Here is a 21,874-nt window from a genome sequence, read left to right as displayed (position 1 = left end):
GCAAAAAAAGGGAATAACACAATTAGGATTTGTTATGAGTAGGAAAATAAGGCAGAGAGTGAGTTACTGTGAACACTTCAGTGATAGGCTTGTTCTTATCAGAATAGACAGCAAACCAATACTTACAGCAATAGTTCAGGAATAGGTGCAAACATCACAAGCCAAAAATGAAGAGACAGAGAAAGTACACTCCTGGAAATTGAAATAAGAACACCGTGAATTCATTGTCCCAGGAAGGGGAAACTTTATTGACACATTCCTGGGGTCAGATACATCACATGATCACACTGACAGAACCACAGGCACATAGACACAGGCAACAGAGCATGCACAATGTCGGCACTAGTACAGTGTATATCCACCTTTCGGAGCAATGCAGGCTGCTATTCTCCCATTGAGACGATCGTAGAGATGCCATTTCCACCTGGCGCCTCAGTTGGACCAGCGTTCGTGCTGGACGTGCAGACCGCGTGAGACGACGCTTCATCCAGTCCCAAACATGCTCAATGGGGGACAGATCCGGAGATCTTGCTGGCCAGGGTAGTTGACTTACACCTTCTAGAGCACGTTGGGTGGCACGGGATACATGCGGACGTGCATTGTCCTGTTGGAACAGCAAGTTCCCTTGCCGGTCTAGGAATGGTAGAACGATGGGTTCGATGACGGTTTGGATGTACCATGCACTATTCAGTGTCCCCTCGACGATCACCAGTGGTGTACGGCCAGTGTAGGAGATCGCTCCCCACACCATGATGCCGGGTGTTGGCCCTGTGTGCCTCGGTCGTATGCAGTCCTGATTGTGGCGCTCACCTGCACGGTGCCAAACACGCATACGACCATCATTGGCACCAAGGCAGAAGCGACTCTCATCGCTGAAGACGACACGTCTCCATTCGTCCCTCTATTCACGCCTGTCGCGACACCACTGGAGGCGGGCTGCACGATGTTGGGGCGTGAGCGGAAGACGGCCTAACGGTGCGCGGGACCGTAGCCCAGCTTCATGGAGACGGTTGCGAATGGTCCTCGCCGATACCCCAGGAGCAACAGTGTCCCTAATTTGCTGGGAAGTGGCGGTGCGGTCCCCTACGGCACTGCGTAGGATCCTACGGTCTTGGCGTGCATCCGTGCGTCGCTGCGGTCCGGTCCCAGGTCGACGGGCACGTGCACCTTCCGCCGACCACTGGCGACAACATCGATGTACTGTGGAGACCTCACGCCCCACGTGTTGAGCAATTCGGCGGTACGTCCACCCGGCCTCCCACATGCCCACTATACGCCCTCGCTCAAAGTCCGTCAACTGCACATACGGTTCACGTCCACGCTGTCGCGGCATGCTACCAGTGTTAAAGACTGCGATGGAGCTCCGTATGCCACGGCAAACTGGCTGACACTGACGGCGGCGGTGCACAAATGCTGCGCAGCTAGCGCCATTCGACGGCCAACACCGCGGTTCCTGGTGTGTCCGCTGTGCCGTGCGTGTGATCATTGCTTGTACAGCCCTCTCGCAGTGTCCGGAGCAAGTATGGTGGGTCTGACACACCGGTGTCAATGTGTTCTTTTTTCCATTTCCAGGAGTGTATAAGGATACTGAATGGGTAATTCAGTGTGGAAAGGGAGATGAAAATAGTCATGAGGGACTGGAATGCAGTTGTAGAGGAAGGAGAAAAGAGTTATGGGGGAATATGGGCTTGGTATTAGAAATGAAAGATAAGAAAGACTAATTGAGTTCTGCATCTAGTAATAGTAAATACTCTATTCAAGAATCACAAGCAGAGGCGGTATACTTCGAAGACTGGGAGATACTGGAAGATTTGAGTTAGATTATATCATGGCTAGGTAGAGATTCTGAAATCAGATATTGTTTTGTAGGGTGTACCCAGAGGCAGATGTAGACGTAAATCACAATTTAGTAGTGATGAAGAGTAGGCTAAAGTTTAAGAGGTTAGTCAGGAAAAATAAAAGTGCAAAGAAATGGGATATGGAAGTACTAAGGAATGAGGAGATACGTTTGAAGTTCTCTGAGGCAATAGGTACTGTCATAAGGAATAGCTCAGTAGGTAGTTCAATTGAAGAGGAATGGACATCTTTAAAAAGGGCACTCACACAAGTTGGAAAGGAAAACATCGGTGCAAAGAAGGTAATTGTGAAGAAACCATGGGTAACACAAGAAATACTTCAGTTGATTGATGAAAGAAGGAAATACAAAAATGTCCAGGGAAATTCAGGAATACAGAAATACAAGTCACTTAGAAATGAAATAAAAAGGAAATGCAGGGAAGCTAAGGCATAATGGCAGCAGGAGAAATGTGAAGAAATCGAAAATGAAATGACTGACATAAGGGTTGACTCAGCATATAGAAAAGTCTACATAATGTTAGTGAAATTAAAAGCAAGAGGGAAGGGGAAATGGGAATTCCACTGTTAAATGCAGAGGAGAGAGCACATAGGTGGAAGGAGTACATTGAAAGCCTCTATGAGGGGGAAGACTTGTCTGATGACGTAATAGGAGAAGAAAGAGGAGTCAATACAGAAGAGATAGGGAAACCAACATTACAATCAGAATTTAAAACAGCTTTGGAAGACTTACAATCAAATAAGACAGAAAGGACGGATAAAATTCCAACAGAATTTTTAAAATCATTGGAGGAAATGGCAACAAAATGACTATTCACATTGGTGAGTAAAATGCATGAGTCTGGTGATATACCATCTCACTTTCAAAATAACATCACCCAAATAATTCCGAAGACTGCATAAGCCGACAAATGCAAAAATTATCCCACAATCAGTTTAACAGCTTGTGTCCAAGTTGCTGACCAGAAGAATGGAAAAGAAAATTGAGGATGTGTTAGATGATGATGAATTTGGCTATATGAAAGGTAAAGCACCAGTTGCAGTTGAAAATGGATGCAAGACCAAAGAAAAATCAAGGTATGCTCATAGGATTTGTTGACACTGAAAAAGCATTCAACAATGTAAAAAGGTGCAAGATATTCGAAATTCACAGAATAGAGGTAAGCACAGAGAAAGATTGGTAATATACAATATGTACAAGAACCAAAAGGGAATACTAAGAGCGGGAAATGAAGAACGAAGTGCTCTGATTAAAAAGCGTGTAAGACAGTGATGTAGTCTTTCCCCCCATACTGTTCCATCTATACATCAAAGAACCAATTATAGATATAAAAGAAATGTTCAGGAGTGGAATTAAAATGCAAGGTGAAAGGATATCAATGATAAGATTTGCTGATAATGTTGCTATCCTCCATGGAAGTGAAGAAGAATTACAGGATCTGCTGAATTGAACGAACCGTCTAAAGAGTACAGAATATGGATTGAGAGTAAATTAAAAAAAAGAAGATAGTAATGAGGACAATCATAAATGAGAACAGAGAGAAACTTAACATCAGGATTGGCAATCACAAATTAGATAAAGTTAAGGAATTCTGCTACCTACACAGCAAAATAACCTATGACAATGGAGGACATCAAAAGCACACTAGCACTGGCAAAAAGGGCATTCCTGGCCAGGAAAAGTTTACTAGTATTAAACATAGGCCTTAATTTCCCTCCTTCTGAGAGTCACCTGATACTGCAATGCATAACACAACCGACAGATGGCAAATGACTTTAGTTGTTGCAGACATTGAAAGCGAAGATCTCAAGCTATGCAATACGACAGCAGGTACTGCCTGTATCAAAATAGATGCAACGTAGAGGGCGTTGGTATGTCTGTGCTCATAATTCTTTTGAGCAGTGGTATTTGAACGACAGTAGTGACAAGAACAATCCTGTCTAGAGCCTTCTTAACAGAAGCGTCTCTTTCCTGACCTTCCACTTTTATTACTTACGCTTTAATTTTGTAGATAATTTGTCTCTCTCTGTGCTTTGGCCTCATACTTCTACAAATTTATGACTTCTTAATTCACATCATATTTTCAAATGCTTCCCCTAGGTCTACAGATTCTGGCAAAGTATTATTCTGATTTTCCTCAATCCATCTTCCATTACTCTAAATCTACATCCATAAATTACAAACCACTGTGTGATGTGTGTGGCAAAAAGTACTTTCCATTGCTTATAATTATTAAGGTTTCTCACAGGTGCACATAACTGTTTTTATTGGTGACTAGCTATGTACGCTTGTTTTCATTTTCAAACCCTTACCTATATTAGAAGGTACATTATTAATAAAAACATAAATTACAATATGTCAAAATACATAATACTTTCCAACAGTTTGTATGTACAGGTTACAATAGTGCAATACATTGGTTATGACATACAGGCTTCTCTATTGTTATTTACATGGAACATTAAAAAGGCTTGTTCATACATTGTCTTCCATTACTCTATCTTTTAATGTGCATAAAAGTTCAGAAACAAACATGAGCATTCACGACTCATCACCAGTAAAAAGAATTATGTGCAACTGTGACGGAAACCTTAATAAATTATAAATAAATTTAACTGTAGAATCTTATACAAACACAACATTAGCATTGTACAAAGTTCCTATTGTGCCACTTATTAGGGGTTTCTTTTAGTTTCATTTGCTTATGTAGAGTGGGAAGGGAACTACGTAAATGTATTTATGTTTCCTGTACCTAGTTCTAATCTTGTCCTTGTGGGACCAGTAGGTAGTGGGCTACAGCAATTCCTAGATTTCTCACTTAGTATTGCCTATTCACACTACTTGCCTTCACAGGATATTTGACGTCTATCTTCAAGAATCTACCAGTGAAGGTTTGTCAGTACTTCTCTGACACTCTTCCATGAGTCACACAAATGTGTGAGCATTCACACTGCCCTTCTCTGTATGCACTCAATATCCTCTACTAGTCCAATCTGATATGGATTCTACACATTGAAGTAATATTCTACACTGAATTGCATGCAGTCTCCTCCAGAGACTACCAATCGCTTTACCTACCACTGTCATACCATTTCATTTTCCAGTATTGATTCTTTTTTTACCCAGATATTTTAATGATTTTATTTATTTGATTTGGTGACTGATATTGTACTGCATTTCTACATTTTTGTGAAGTGCACAGTTTAGTCTAGGGTTACTATTAATACTGCCTGTTAGGTCATTAATATATATAATCTACAACTGCATTGAAACTCCGAGAGCGGAGCCAAGCTAAGTGTGGTAGAGAGTACTTCTGGTACCACTATCATTTCTTTCCTTCCCTTTTACATTCGCAAGCTGTGCATGGGCTCTAATTTTTTCTAATTTTCTTGTTCATTTTGAGAGATGTATGTGGGAACACATAATATGTTCCCTGACTTTTCTTGGAACCTACTCTCTTAGAATTTAAACAGTAAACCTCACTATGATGTACAATACTTCTTTTGCACCATCTTCTAATAATTTCACTCAATGTTAGTGACAATGCTATATTACTCATCCTCCTCTCTCCACCTCAATTTCTCTTTCTCAGTCTACCAATCATGATTAATTTATTTATTTCGGGTAATGATGATTTAAGAGTTCTTTCAGAATCTGATTATGACAAGGACAGCAAAGGTTGCAATAGACAAAAAGTAATAATAGGTCACAAAATCTTTTTGTTGCTGCAGCTGTCTTTAGTCCAAAACATTCAAACTTCACCTAGATTCAGAAAAACATGATTTTAAGAAGTGTGTGATTTTGTTCTAATTACACACATCTGAATGCATCTACATTTCTTGAGTACTGCCAGCTATTTATGCTGGACTCAAATATTACATCTATCACAAATATCGATGCCACATGCAAAGATTATTTTTGCTGTTGGATATAGTTTAACCAGTTGTTACTGCATGACTATCAATACTTCATAGCTTGAAAGTTTAAGGAAAAGTACCAAAAAACATTAAATAACAGTGATGTGTGAGACTGCAGGGACCTCTCAGTCTAGCATAGTAGTTTGTTGAGCATCTCTGTATAGCTCTCATGCTTACTAAACAATCTCTTCCATTTATCAGTCCTGATAAATGTAACAGACTGACAGCAATACTCAAGAATTGGCCAAATGGTTTGTCTTGGAAACCACTTCTTTCAAGGATGAATTAAGTTTCTGTAAGATTCTTTGAAGGAATCTAAGTTTGGTACCAGCTTTTTCTGCAAACTAGTGTTATGTCATCTTCCACTTCAGTTCCCTCTGAATGGCTACTCTTGAGTATTTTGCACTTGTAATTGCTTATAGTGATTTATCACCAGTATTTCAATCGAGTAACAATAAATATCTTCAGTATTATAAAAAGGATAGATTGCTACTCATCGTTTAGAGGAGATATTGAGTTGCAAACAGGCACAACAAAAAGATTGTTATACTTTTGAGTGTTTGGCCAAGAGACCTTATTATGATGTAGAGAATGCACACACATTCACATGAGCACAGTGACCAGAGACAGTGGTCATGTGAGTGTGAATTGCACTTCTGTGAATGCAAGATCTGCAGCTTCTTAGGAGTGCTTCCAGCTGTGGGATTTGGGTTAAACATTATGGCAATTGATCATTACATTGTTACAGTCTCATCTGGGTATACACTAATACTTTGGGGTCTCATACAGTTTTAATTACCTGTACTAGACAGAGTAGCAAAAACCTTGTATACATTCTTCTAATAATTTCCGGGCATGCAGTCACACCTTGTATAGACTCCACAGAGTCAGTTTAGCTGGGTAGCAGTCTCTGATTTGTAGTAAACACCTGAGCCATTTAGGGAAACCCAAAAGTTTTCAACCTTGTAACAAAAACCTAGAAATTTGCAGCCAAGATTACCATAATACCTTTGAAGTCCTTTGTTCAAGCCTTTCACTTAATACAAGGGGGTTTACAATCAGTTCTGGGAACAACGCTGCAGACTGCGAGTTTTGCTGAAATGACAAACTGCCTCTTGGCTTCTGTCTGAGTTTCTTTGCCCGACGTTCATCTGATGCTTTGCCAGCACGAGTGACTGGCATTGTCTAAGTCTCATCCTCCATTGCTGGTGGTGGACTGGAGCCGATACCACTGCCTCAAACTATATGTACCTCGCATGCCAATTTCCAAGGGCTTCTCCCTGGTCATTTGTTGCAGCATCGAAAGCCAGGATCCATTTACTCTGAAGCTTTCTTCTTTATTGTTGAAGCTATTCTCGTGTTTATGTATTTCTACAGCATCTCTGGACAAGTAGGTTTGATAGTTCTTCTGTACAGGCTGAACTTCCATGTCAGCAAATTTTACTACATGTTCCATCTCAAACAGTACGTGCTTTGCCACAGACAATTTCTCCACCTGCCCCATTGTGCAATGTCACTTATGTTATGCCTTGACCAACAACGGAAGAAGAAAGCGTGATTTATGTCCTCTCTCACCTTTCTGTCCCAGTGCTGGGATAAAGGTGCTACACCAACATTCTTGAAATGTATGCAGCTGTTCACCACCGCCCAAGCACATCGTATCTACAACAGAATGGAACTAGCTTTTCTTTGTGAACAGATTCGTACAACACAGAGACTTGGCAAGAACGGATGAGGAACTTTTGGATATTTTCTATCAACTAAGTAGCAGAATGCATCGAGACGACTGGGACAAGATCGACAGCATCACCCACAGAACCATGCAGAAAAAACTTGAGCGTTGCACAGTGCGACAGAAGAAAAAATTTGCAACATGCCAGAAGCAGATCGACAAGGCGATTCCGGACATGTCACGCAGAGTGGTCAAACTCACTGAACAATAACTGATTGAAGAGGAAGGGTCTGTCCTACAAAAAGGAGGGAATTTCACTATCATCCTGAGAACTATACCTATGGAAGACATCACTGCTAATACCGAAGTGGTCATTCGGACCCTTCCTTTTGAAAGAACAGAGGAAACACATACTGAAACACCTACAATACTGCACCAAGCAAAACCAGCAGCTTGCAACCTGAAGACAGAAGAGATACACGCTGTTAAGAACCTTAACACCGACTACAGTAAATTGGTATTGCCTCCTGTTACGGGAAATGCGGCTGTTGTAGTAATGAAGATGTAGATTATGAGCAGAAGATCAGTGAGCTATTAGATCTGACGATGTATTGAAAACTAAGCACAGATCCGATGCAGCATATCACACGAAATACAAATTGGTTAATCAAGGTGTCTTCTCTGCCAATGGATATATAGAGGAACCCATGCAACACAGAAGCCCTACCACCTCCGCTCTATGGATTAACTACGATCCATAGGAATAACATTCCACTAACAACGATTGTTAGCGCTCCTGGCTCACCGACGTATAAACTAGCAAAACAGCCCCAAATAGGGAAGACTGACACATACGTAAAAGGCTCAGGACATTTCACTGAGAAGCTGAAGAAACTAAAACTTGCACCAAATGACATTCTGGGCAGCCTTGAGGTTGTTTCTTTGTTTATAAAAGTACCACTCAGTGACTCTCTGGAACACATTGGTTCCCTCACCACGAGTTATTTCACATGGAATGGCAATGTCTATTAACAGCTGGAAAGTGTTGCCATGAGTAGTCCTCTTAGCCCAGTGGTGGCCAACTTCTTCATGGAACACTTCGAAGCAGAGGCACTGGATGTGGCACCTTGTAAACCTAAGGTGTGGTACAGACAAGTCAATGATACCTTCGTCGTTTAGAGCCATGGTGAAGAACAGCTCGGTGACTTCCTAAGACGCTTGAACAGCCTCCGTGCCAACATAAAATTTACCATGGACGTAGAAAAGGACAAAATATTACAATTTGTAGATGTGCTGATCACAAGGGATGGTGAAAACCTGAGACCCAGCGTGTATCGAAAACAAATACACATGGACCGATACCTGCACAAACTTTCAAATCACCACCGGAGCCAGAAAAGAGGCATTATTAATAAACTCATAATGCGAACAAGATGAATATGTGAGCTGCAGCACCTCTGACACAAAATACAATACTTGGAAAGTGTTCTGAGGAGCAATGGGTACTTCACAAGTTATATTAGGAGTATAACGGGGCCACACACTCAGCGAAGTGACAAATCAGAAAAAGAGATGTCAGGTGTGGGCTTTCTGCCATACATTCCCAGAGTGACAGACAGAATCGGCCGTTTATTGTCCAAACATGGCATAAAGACTACTTACAAACTGACAGAGAGAGTGTCAGATCGGCAAAGGAGAAAAAGGACCCACTTGCAATGTCGGGAATATACCACACACCATGCACATGTGGAAAAGTTTATGTTGGAATGATTGGACGATCAAACACCAGGATCACAGAACATAAGCGACATTGCAGGTTGGGGCAGGTGGAGAAATTGGCTGTGGCAGAGCATGTGCTGTGTGAGATGGACCACGTAGTAAAATTCACTGACACGGAAGTTCTGGGTGTGGAGAAGAACTATCAAACTCGCTTGTTCAGAGATGTTATAGAAATACATAAACACAAGAATAGCTTCAACAAGAAAGAAGAATGCCTTAAGGTAAACAGCTACTGGCTTCCCGTGCTGCAGTGAACAACCGTCACAAGTAGCAAGAGAACTGCAGCGGAAATTACTGCAAAGATACCTTGGATGTTGGCGCACCACGTACATATAGTTCGTGGCTGCGAGCTCAGCTTCATTCCACCACCAGCAATGGAGGGTGAAACTTTGACAATGCCAGCCACTCATGCTGGCAAAATGTCAGAAAAATCATCAGACGAATGTCAGCCGAAGAACCAAGACAGAAGCCAACAGGCAGTTTGTCAACAAGTAGCCACAAAAGTCTTAACAATTATGATTTGCTGAAATCCTGTGAGTAAGGCTGGTTTTCTTTACCTCTATCTGCTAGAGGTTGGAATGAACTAAGTTTTGGGATGGTGCATAAGTCCGTAGCATTTCTCCGTATGTTTAATAAAACAATAGATACATGTACCAGGGATTTTAGTCATCAATAATATATTCTCCTTCACTATTTATAACAGTCTGCCAATGCTGAGGTAACGTTTTGGTTTTACAACTGTAGAAATCACGTGCTTTTCATATGAAGAACTCATCGAGGCACGTTCGGAGCATTTTTTCATCCAGAAAGGAAGTTCCTTGAAAGTTGTTCGATAGATATAAGAAAAGGTGAAAATCTGAGGGTGCAAGGTCAGGTGAACAACATGGGTGCGGAATGGCTTTCCAATTCAACTCGGTATACTGTTAGTCAGTCTAGCAGAATTCAGGCAGACATTATTGTGGAGAAGCATCACTTTATGCAGTCTTCCTGGTCATTGTTTTTGGACTGTGTCTGCAAGACGACTTCATTGCTAATAATAAATGCCAGCAGTAAAGGTTACACCTCAGGGAAGCAATTCGTAGTACACCACACAGTCGCTGTCCTACCAGATGCATAACATTATCTTTTGTGGATGTGCAGAAGTCATTATACAGGGAGTTGCTGCTTTATTTGGCTTCAGCTGTTCCCTTCTTTTCGTTATGATGGCATAAAGACTCTATTTCTCGTCACCATTAATGATACAGGATAGGAGTGGTTGGTGTCGTTCTGCTGTCTGCCTCCGCTGCTGTCACCCCCTCAACTCAAACAGAAGAATATGTTAGAAAGGTTCCGATTTCTCCACTTGGCAATCCATTTTCTGGTAACCACAGCTCCACTCATTTACTCCAAATGATACATGACAATATGTAAACCAGTAACAGTGAATTACAAACAAAAAATGACAATCAACAAATAAACTCATAGTAACCAGAATACCAAAATGCAAAATAAAAACATTACGAATTTAACAGGGTCCGAATGACAGACGTATTCATTCCAATGCATGCTACAATCCGCAATCTTTGGTCATGCCCAGGTGCTGGGCCATAACAAGGTACCCTTTGTCAATACCTCTTTACATCAGTGGATTTCCCAGTTTGCAGCTCATAAGCTGGCAAAGCTGGTCAGCTGTTTGCATGTTACTGTCATGACAATCTATGCAAAGTGATTGAAGGATGGGTGAAACCACAAGTAGGCAACAAGGTGTTGGATATTCATGCGTCATCACACAATATGAATGTTGGAGGCTTTTCTTCTCTGCAAAGCAGGATAGACAGTGATATGTGCCTGACCTGACAACAGATTATACAGTGCTGGTGCAGGCACAAGTGTTTTGGAACACACTGTTCAGCATGCAGATGGCCCTTCCATTTTCCCATGTTAAGACGGCAAAAATTATGATACCATTGGGCATACAGTTAAGATTGGAACATGGATTAACAGAAATGTGTTGCCTCGTTGCGTGAATCACATTTCTTGTTACGTCAGGTTGATGCTCATGCCAATATACACTGACATTCAGGTGAACAGCTGCACAATAAGTGCACCACACTACAGATGCAGCCCAGTGAGGTTAGTATGGGACATTCACCTGGGCTTCCATGCAACCCGTGGAAGTAATCGAAGGCATCATGACAGCTATGGACTAAGTGAACATTACTGCATACCTTCATGCTTGGTGTCTTCCTCAATGGTGACATCATCTTCCAGCAGGATAATTGTTTGTGTCACAAAGTCAGAAACATTCTACAGTGGCCTGAGGAGCTTGATAGTGAAATCACAGATATCTTGACCCTCAAAAACACCTGATATGAACCTGACGGAACACATCCAGGATGCTATCGGGCACCAGCTCCTTGTTCACTAAGCACAGGCCTGTAATTTACGGGACTTGTGTGACCAGTGTGTACACATCTAGTACCAACTATGGACTATACGATGCACCTTAATTTTTAAGCAATTTTTTTAAAAATAGCATTTCTACCATTTTTGTTATTAGATTGCAAAGTCAGACTAAAAATATTCTTAGTTCATAAAACCGAACTGACCTTTAAAATCTATGAACACTCCTCCTCCTCCTCCTCCTCCTCCTCTTCATCATCATCATCATCATCATTGTTGTCCTCTTCATATTATAGGTGGTCTTCACTGTCATTGAGACTGTTATTTATGCCGCACTTCTTGAAAGATTTAACAATAATGTGTTCTCTCACTCTAGACCATGACTGTTTTATCCACTAACACACTTGTTTGATTTTAGGTCATTTTCAAGCTCCCTTCAGTGCGAATTCATGTTAGGTTTCATCCATTTGTTCCTTTCCTCTCTCATATACATTTTAAGTGGTTTATTTATCGTGACTTCAAGAGGTTGCAATTGTGAAGTTAAGTCCTTCCGGATTAACAGCAAGCTCTATATTCCCCCATCTCTGTTTCTCTTTCAAAGGACTGCTAAACTGATCTAGCACAAGAAGAGAACTCTTCTTCAATAAAGCACCTTTCCTCTCCTCCCACACATTGTTAATCCATAATTTCGTACCAGCCTTCTCCATCCAACCCTTGTCATGTACGTGAACATCACCACCTGGCAGTATTTCAGAAGATTTTGGCATTGGTTTGCACTTGAAAAGCATCATTGGATTAAGTTTAGTTACATCAGCACAACAAGAAAGAACAAAAGTGTAGTGCATTTTTTCATGTCCACTTGTTTTTATAGTTACAGTTTTAGCTTCTTTCGTGGCAGTAGTTCTGTTCCTTGGCACATCAGATGTCAGATGAGTTTCGTAAATATTCGCTATTCGGCTAAGTTCCACACAGGTTTCCTTTCGATGCTGAATAATAATGCGATGGAAGAATAATATTTTCTCTTCAAACTCTTGTGGCATTTTATAAGATGTGGCTTTGGTTCGCATGCAAAGTCCATAATGCTTCATAATCCTGTGGCACCAACCAAGTGCCACAGCCTGTCAAGTTCCACTGCAGCACTAGCTTACAAGCATGTATCTGAGTTTTTTCTGTATAAATTGCAGTGCCATTTTGACAGTGTCCCTGAATCCTTTTCAACACATCACCTTCTAATTTTGGCCATTTTGCACACAGTCCTCTATTTACACATTTAGTCTTCCTCATTTTTTTTCAGTTCTTCTTTACTAGCCCACTAATCGTGCATGATTTTTTTTCTGTTGGTGGAGGGACAAAATGCCACTCGGCTGCTTTATTTCCATGTTATTCTGTGTATCTATTACTCTCCGTTTACAGCCCCCATCACATGCATGAAACTAGCTACTAGGAAAAATATTGTACTGTTACCGATAACACAAATCACTTTCAATAAAAGTTCACTGGCACCATAGACGGCAATGATGCATCACAGGCTACACAGTGTTCTGGGTTTGTCATGAGGGCGAGGGGGAGACAGTGTTAGCAAGCTTGTGAATCCCTCGGACTTGTGTTCATCGCATTGGTGCACTGCTGCTGCCGCCAGTTGAATCAAATGTCGCAAGCTAGAGATAGGTTTCCCGTTCTGTCTGATATATGGCCATTTTTAAGACTGGAAGGAATTTAAGAAAAGACATTTTTATATTTACTCTGAGTATGAGATGCACTGGAATTTTGGAGTCAATTTTTTGAAGGAAAAAAAAAAAAAAATTTAATAGTCCATAACATATGCTATTTCTGGAAACTTCCCAAGGGCTTTTCGAATCCTTGCCACATAGGATAGCTGCTGTATTGCATCAAAAAGTGGACTGACTTGCTATTAAGCAGGTGGTAGTAATAGTGTTATGGCTAATCAGTTTATTTGCTACATCACCAATCCCCTCCACACCACAACAGCAATCTTGACTCACAAGCTTTCCTCTCTTGCAACTACCACACAGATCTTACCCACAAACAAATCCCCCAACCAGTATCGTCCTTTCACTCTATGATGAATACAGTTGTCCCTGCCAAACAATGCAGACGTGAACTGTGGATCACCCAGACCTCATCGCATTACTCTGTAAAAATGATTATTTTCTTAAATCAAGCCCTGAAATTTGGTAAATTCTCCTTGATATCCTTTCATCACTTTTTGAACTCTGTGACAACAGTCAAACCACATGTATTCTCAGGTCACTATGCATCCCCCAAGGTTCCTGCTACAAAATGTGACTCCTGCATTCACCTACTGCTATTTACTCCAGCCCATCAGAGAAAATCCTATATCACAGGCATTGCAACAAGCAAAACAAAAGACCAAAGTGACAACTTAATGAAGGTAAATAGATGAACATCCGAAGATGTGGAGAAGTGACAAGGAAGACCATAATGCATGTTATAGTCTAAAGAACAACTTTGTTCAACAGTGGATGTCAAATGAATGGCTGATAATAACAAAAGTTAAATTCATAGCAGTTGACAATAACAACACTACTAGACATAAGGGTTGTTACAAAATAATTACACTTAATTGTGGATCTCAATGCCAGTTTTATTGATATAATCTCAATAAACATACAATTTCCTAGCAAAAATATGTTTTCGTATTCCATGTGACTATAAATGTAAGGTGACACTTCAATTTATATGTACTTGCATATCTCAAAGATACAGTGACATTATTGGTTAGTGTTGAATGTCATCATGCCACAAACTTCTTCACTGTTCTCCCTACATCAACCAACATTTCAAGAGCCAGTAGGCATCAAATTTAAAGTACACCATGTCAAGTCACGTTACATCACTAGAATTTGACTCATCACGCTTACGAAAGAAACCCTTTTCTGTTTTACACTCCCGGATTGTAACAGTCTTCAGATTGACTGTGACATCAGTGATGAATACCTGATCCGCCACTGGATTCACTGTTTGCCAATAGCGAGCACTTGGAATAACAGGTGCACGAGATGCCTTTACGCTTTGCTCTTCTACTGTATTCCCAGGGCCCTCTGTTGATATTTCTGTGATAGGTGAGACATGGCTGCTGCCTGTGTCTGTCTGGGAGTCTGCATTTTTCTGAAAAAAGGATAAAAATTTCGTTAGTAATTTTCTAAAAATGATACTACTGTTAGAACTCTCACCGAAAAATTATCAGATCTCAGCATGCGAATTCCAACAGTACTTGGCACACCATGTATCCTCACCAAGTCTTACTAAAAACAATAACAATGTATTAAAGGAATTGTAAACTCATATTCTACCATAAGGATGTAGAGGCTTATCTCACTAGGGATAAGATAGATATTGCCTACAGGAAAATTAAAGAGACCTTTGGAGAAAAGAGAACCATTTGTATGAATATCAAAAGCTCAGATGGAAACCCAGTTTTAAGCAAAGAGGGGAAAGCAGAAAGGTGGAAGGAGTATATAGAGGGTCTATACAAGGGTGATGTACTTGAGGGCAATGTTATAGAAATGGAAGAGGATGTAGATGAAATGGGAGATATGATACTGCGTGAAGAGTTTAACAGAGCACTGAAAGACCCGAGTCGAAACAAGGCCCCGGGAGTAGACAACATTCCATTAGAACTACTGACAGCCTTGGGAGAGCCAGTCCTGACAAAACTCTGTCTGGTGAGCAAGATGTATGAGACAGGCGAAATACCCTCAGACTTCAAGAAGAATATAATAATTCCAATCCCAATGAAAGCAGGTGTTGACAGATGTGAAAATTACCGAACTATCAGTTTAATAAGTCACGGCTGCAAAATACTAACGCGGATTCTTTACAGACGAATGGAAAAACTGGTAGAAGCTGACCTCGGGGAAGATCAGTTCGGATTCCGTAGAAATATGGGAACACGTGAGGCAATACTGACCCTACGACTTATTTTAGAAGCTAGATTAAGAAAAGGCAAAGCTACGTTTCTATCGTTTGTGGACTTAGAGAAAGCTTTTCACAATGTTGATTGGAATACTCTCTTTCAAATTCTGAAGGTGGCAGGGGTAAAATACAGGGAGCAAAAGGCTATTTACAATTTGTACAGAAACCAGATGGCAGTTGTAAGAGTCGAGGGGCATGAAAGGGAAGCAGTGATTGGGAAGGGAGTGAGACAGGGTTGTAGCCTCTCCCCGATGTTATTCAATCTGTATATTGAGCAAGCAGTAAAGGAAACAAAAGAAAAATTCAAAGTAGGAATTAAAATCCATGGAGAAGAAATAACAACTTTGAGGTTCACCGATGACATTGTAATTCTGTCAAGAGACGGAAAAGGACTTGGAAGAGCAGTTGAACAGAATGGACAGTGTCTGTAAAGGAGGGTATAAGATGAACATCAACAAAAGCAAAACGAGGATAATGGAATGTAGTCGAACTAAGTCGGGTGATGCTGAGGGAATTAGATTAGGAAATGAGACACTTAAAGTACTAAAGGAGTTTTGCTATTTGGGAAGCAAAATAACTGATGATAGTCGAAGTAGAGAGGATATAAAATGTAGACTGGGAATGGCAAGGAAAGCGTTTCTGAAGAAGAGAAATTTGTTAACATCGAGTATAGATTTAAATGTCAGGAAGTCATTTCTGAAAGTATTTGTATGGAGTGTAGCCATGTATGGAAGTGAAACATGGACGATAACTAGTTTGGACAAGAAGCGAATAGAAGCTTTCGAAATGTGGTGCTACATAAGAATGCTGAAGATTAGATGGGTAGATCATATAACTAATGAGGAGGTATTGAATAGGATTGGGGAGAAGAGAAGTTTGTGGCACAACTTGACTAGAAGAAGGGATCGGTTGGTAGGACATGTTCTGAAGCATCAAGGGATCACCAATTTAGTATTGGAGGGCAGCGTGGAGGGTAAAAGTCGTAGAGGGAGACCAAGAGATGAATACACTAAGCAGATTCAGAAAGATGTAGGCTGCAGTAGGTACTGGGAGATGAAGAAGCTTGCACAGGATAGAGTAGCATGGAGAGCTGCATCAAACCAGTCTCAGGACTGAAAACAACAACAACAACAACAACAACAACAACAACAACAACATGCTACGATGGCAGATATTAAAGAAAACCCTAAAAACAGTTATTTATCTGGAGCAATCTAAACACTCACAAAATCTAGTTAGAGGATGGCAGATATCTTAGTATGTGTTTTTCACCAATTGAGATTATTTAAAACACCCGTCTTTCACCAATACTTGAATATTTGCCTGGCACCCTTATCAATTTGTTTTCTGTTAATCCAGAGTCAAAATTTGAGGGACAGCTGTGCAAGAGCATTGCTCAGTTGCTAAAACTTCTGTGGTATACAGCATGAGAAATCTACTAGCATCCATGTTTTATTGAAAGTCGAGAATCTTATTACATTGTTTTCATGAGTACGGGCATAAAATTAGACACATTTGGGCATAAACAAAGGTACTGGCAACTTTCTTCTCACATACCAATCACAAAGGAACAAAATAGGTGAAACGTTATTCTGGTGCACCAGGTAGTCTTCACCATACAATACTGAGTAGCTTGTGGTGTAAAAAGGTAATGTTCAAAACACACACACACACACACACACACACACACACACACACACACACACACAGCTAAACAATCTAATGCAATGTGTAATGAACTAAATATAAAATTTGCAACAAACTTTCCTCGAATGTTCAGATCAAATAAGTCTACAGTTGTAAAATCAATTTCATTGCTGTACTACCCCACAGGAGATAAATTTGTCGTTCCCATCCTTTCAAGTACCACAGTAGTCTTGTTATTCTTGCTTCAACATTCTTATTTAATTCCTTTTAACTAACATAATGATAATTCTTATTTCAGCCCACTTCCTCACACCAACAATTGGTTTTCACTGCAAACTTCTGTTACACAGCATGGAATTTTATTAGGGTGAATAATTGTATCTATTTACAGTCTCTTGCTGTTTTGCCCAATTACTTGTTATAAAACAGAACCATTCTTGACAAATGAGGGAATTAATAGTAATGGCACAAGATGATTGTTTAGAATTTTACAAGCTCCCTCCATCCTAATACTACCAAGTTACTCCAGAACCAATGGATGGTTCATAAGCAACAATTTCATGTCCTCACATCATAGGACACTATTGTGATTTGGATTTAGACATATAAGAAACTGATAAATTTGGTTGTTTTCAGGAAATAATGTTCAATCATAACACTTTGTAACACAGTTACTTGGGTAAATTAAAAATGTTTTATTATAAGTTTCATCTGTAGTGAGAAAACTCTTACTAGACAAACAGATAACAACAAAGATTCTGAGGCAGGCGAGCATGCTGGAGGTAGTTGGAATCAAGCAACAAGCTCGGCAACAACTCAATCTACTTCTTCACCTTCCCTTACACAATTCCACATTCATTCTGAAGCAGTGTGATTTCTTTCTGCCAGTGAACAGTTCAACTTCCCTAGAGTCTCTCATACTTCCCAAATGTTTCCACAGAAACTATTTTTTGTGAGAATTTCATATCTTCCCAACAAGATGAACATGTGATATTCACTCAAGTCCATTAGTATATGCTGAAAATATCAACCACCAAATTATGCATTTCTACAGACTTCACATCAAAATAAAAATGTAAATACAAATGTCATGTAGCACTATTGGCTGGGACATCCCACGGGGTGGATTCAGCCGCCTACAGAAAGGGTGTTCGTCCATTGTGCACATTGGCACCTTTCCTTGCAGATATATGAGACATGTGTTATGTATGTACCTTTGGAGTGTAGGTGAGTGTAACAGATGTGGGTACACAGTAGTGTCATAACTGTGCTGTATGACGACAACGGTGATTAGAAGAGGGCCGCCAAGCTTAATGCTGCCCCAGTGGCTCATGTCCTCACTTCAGAGTGGTTTGGAATTTAATGCAGGTCACTGGTGTAAATACTGGTGATCAGGTGCTTTACACCACCACCACTGCTCTCCTTGCTGATCAAATAATGGCAGTGGAAATTTCTTCCACCATCAGGATTTGACCCAGTTTACCCGAGTTGAGAGCACTGCCACACATGCATGCATTTGCAATTTTGGCTATGGGGGCTACCTCAACTCATATTTTTTCAACAATTCGGGATGTTTTGATACTCTGTGGATGAAAGCCGTGCATCACACCACATTTTCCTGCCTGAGTCTGACCGCTCTGTCCTGTTGCCCACACGATTGGTAGTCAAGCTCAACTGTACTGGTGACAGAGTGCGTGAGACACGATGCACCATGAGGCCTGTGGCTGAGCTGGGAATCAACAGGCTTAGTGCAATCAGGAAACACCACGCAGAACTGGTAAGGAGGGATTGACTGACCTCACCCTGTGGAATTCCTTTCTGAATTGTTTGCACTTCTTTAAGATTTGTGAAGGTTTGATATGCTAGGAATAGGATGTGACACAAAAAAGTACTTATAGCCCAAATGCTTTGTATTCACCTGTACCACATCAAAAGGGCTGCTGACGCTTTTGCACAATGGGTAGATCTAGCACGCAATATTAAAGTACTTTACCCTTTTCTGTTAATTTACAAGTTTCCATTACAGGACTGACTGGCTCAACCCTTCCTCAGAATTCATTGAGGACGATCTGCCTGCTTTGCATGTGACATAATTTTGAAATTAGAAGCCACAGAAAGTAAAGATGGACAGTTTCAAATAACTTTCACTGTGAAGTTAGCTTATCGGTGACAAAGGTGTATTTTCCATAACTTAGTCACTGGAAGTTTCTAGTAGCTTCTCGTTTCAGTTCACACTTTGTGCATTCCATTATTATTGTCTTTCCCAACTGATTGCGAATCACGTTGTAATTACTAGATACAGCAGGGAAATAAGTGTTTGAAATTTTCCCAAATATCTTCAAATGTTCTTTAATTTTATTGAAATTTGGCAGATTTCCCAAACTGTAAGGCTTTCAATCAAAAATTCATATAGTCTTGCACATTACACAGGTTTGTGTTTGGTCCATGAAGTAATAAATTTCAACGGATGATATTTCTGTCAAATAAGCTGCAGTTGGAAGCCAGACTTTTCCCACAGCAAGGTGTACTTGTTGAGAAAAAGGCAAATGTCGTACAATACGAGAACTATTCTGCTGTTATATAGCCATATTACCCAATAAAAAGCTTTGAACCACTCTTTCAGGGTTATTGTGCGGTTCCTATAGAACGCATTTGTGATGTTTTGGAATGCTTGACTGACAACGATACCTCTCTTCAGTGCAGCACTCCATGAAGAATGGGCTGCCATTCCCAAAGAAACCTGCAAGTGAAAGCTGTCATCAAGGCTAAGGGTGGGCCAATTCCATACTGAATTCCAGCATTATCGATGAATGGCGCCACGAAATTGTAAGTCATTTTCAACCGGGTGTCCAGATACTTTTGATCATATAGTGAAACAGCAACCACAGTTTCTAAACATCGATAATTATATGAATATTATTCCATATAAATTAACACACTTTTAAATATAAAGTATTTTAAAGTTTGTGATTTAACACTCAATAAAACTAAATTTCAATGCTACGTTAAAAACATAGAATTTCTTGAGATTTTATGAAATTCCCTAGTTTTTCCTTATAAAATGTATGCCCTGAGAATTACAGGTTTTCCAAAAGAATCACCGCCCTGTCAACTAGCATTTATGGTTACGGAAATGATATCCTTTCTTTAAGGCACTATAAAATAAGAAAAATTTGTGTTGGAGAGTGAAACATGAGAACTTCGTGCTGGACTGGAACATGAAGCCAGACCCAGAACCTTGCCTGCAGAGGCAATGCTCTGACCTACCAACCACCACCCAGACTTACTTATTACAGTTGTGAAAGTGCCCTGCACACTGTTCTAATGTACCATGAAGTTTCAAAACAGTGCACAGTGAAACACTCACTCTGGTAATAGCTGTATTTTAACAGAAGTCTGATGACTTCAAAACCAGCCACTGCATAGAAATGAATGTGTGACTTAGTGTATTACTGTGGCACATCTATGAAATTTGTGCATTCAGTTATGTCCATATTGCACCCATGCAGTATAAGATTTGTTAAGAACAGCAAGTTTGCTGTTGTCGCTCACATGATGATCTTTTAAAGGATTTTTTTTTCCTCTTCCTTCCATAAAAACTGCATTTTGTTTCAACATTGTAGGCATGACTTATTTCAATGTTTTGATTACTAGTATGAATTCTCAAGGTCCTGATTGGCTCTGAAATGTCTATGATTGTCAGCAAATTTGATAAAAATTGTATGAGAAGACAGTGATCAATGGGCATTAACAAGTTCATCTTCATAATCAGTCTTTACTGGTTTGTGTTCTAGATACTTTAAAAGAACGGAACCATTTGCATTTTACATGTGTGTCCAAGAAGTTATAAAGAATCTGTAACATTTTGTTTAGTGATGACTTGTTATTGAAATTAAACCTCACTAAATTTCAGTACGAAAGCAACTGTAACCTGTTTTGACATTTCATTAAAATATATTGGAGCATGACTACCATAAAAAATTGCAAGTATATTATATACATCACTATGCATCCTAAAGTCGACCCACAGCCACCACTACTCGGTGTTACATTTTATTGCAAAAGGGCAAGAATGTGCCGAGCAAAATTTATAATGTCACCAGATTCTATGGGCCTGACAGTACTATAGCTAAATCAGAATTACTTCATGACTGACAGATGACAGTGTTGAGGAGTGGTGTCAGTGTGCAGCCAGCCAGCCAGCCAGCCATGCATGCATGCATGCATGAAAACACTGCTCCCACCTAAAAACAAGGCAACACAGTAGTAGTGGTGGTGGTGGTGGTGGTGGTGGTGGTGGTGGTTGGGATGTTTAAGGGGGACTAAACAGCTAAGGTCATCAGTCCCCCAGTCCAAACACAGGCGAGACATAAATGCACGAAGCAGGTAAAACCCCAAGGGGAAGGAGACTCCCCCCCCAGGCCCTAAAAGAACACAAATGCGGTAACGAACACTACAGACACGAAGACACCAGACAAAAAGAAACAGAACAAAAGAAGATGACCGGAGACTGGTTGACTGACCACGACAACAAAAAAGGGAAAGAGTCAACCAACCGACAACACGCTAAAATCTGCAACCAAATATGAGAGACTCGAGGACAAGAGGCACACAAAGGGAAAGGTGCAGGACCACTCCAAATGGAACCATAAAAAGGACTACCAC

General features: G+C 40.4%; 1 protein-coding gene across 2 annotated transcripts in view; it reads right to left on the bottom strand.

Moving 5' to 3' along the window:
• Positions 1-14,210: 14,210 nt before the first annotated feature.
• The window catches only part of LOC124787628 (polycomb group protein Pc), an 82,884-nt gene continuing 75,220 nt past the window's right edge, over positions 14,211-21,874 (bottom strand). For both annotated transcript variants that reach the window (XM_047254392.1, XM_047254402.1), the window contains one exon: positions 14,211-14,755. In XM_047254392.1, the coding sequence (XP_047110348.1) occupies positions 14,471-14,755 (285 nt within the window). In that variant the 3' untranslated portion in view covers positions 14,211-14,470. The remainder of the gene's footprint in view (positions 14,756-21,874) is intronic.

The sequence above is a fragment of the Schistocerca piceifrons genome, chromosome 1 (assembly GCF_021461385.2).
Source record: "Schistocerca piceifrons isolate TAMUIC-IGC-003096 chromosome 1, iqSchPice1.1, whole genome shotgun sequence".
Taxonomy (NCBI): Eukaryota; Metazoa; Arthropoda; class Insecta; order Orthoptera; family Acrididae; genus Schistocerca; species Schistocerca piceifrons.
Note: the sequence above shows the minus strand (reverse complement) of the source record. Positions and strands in the feature narration are given on the sequence as shown.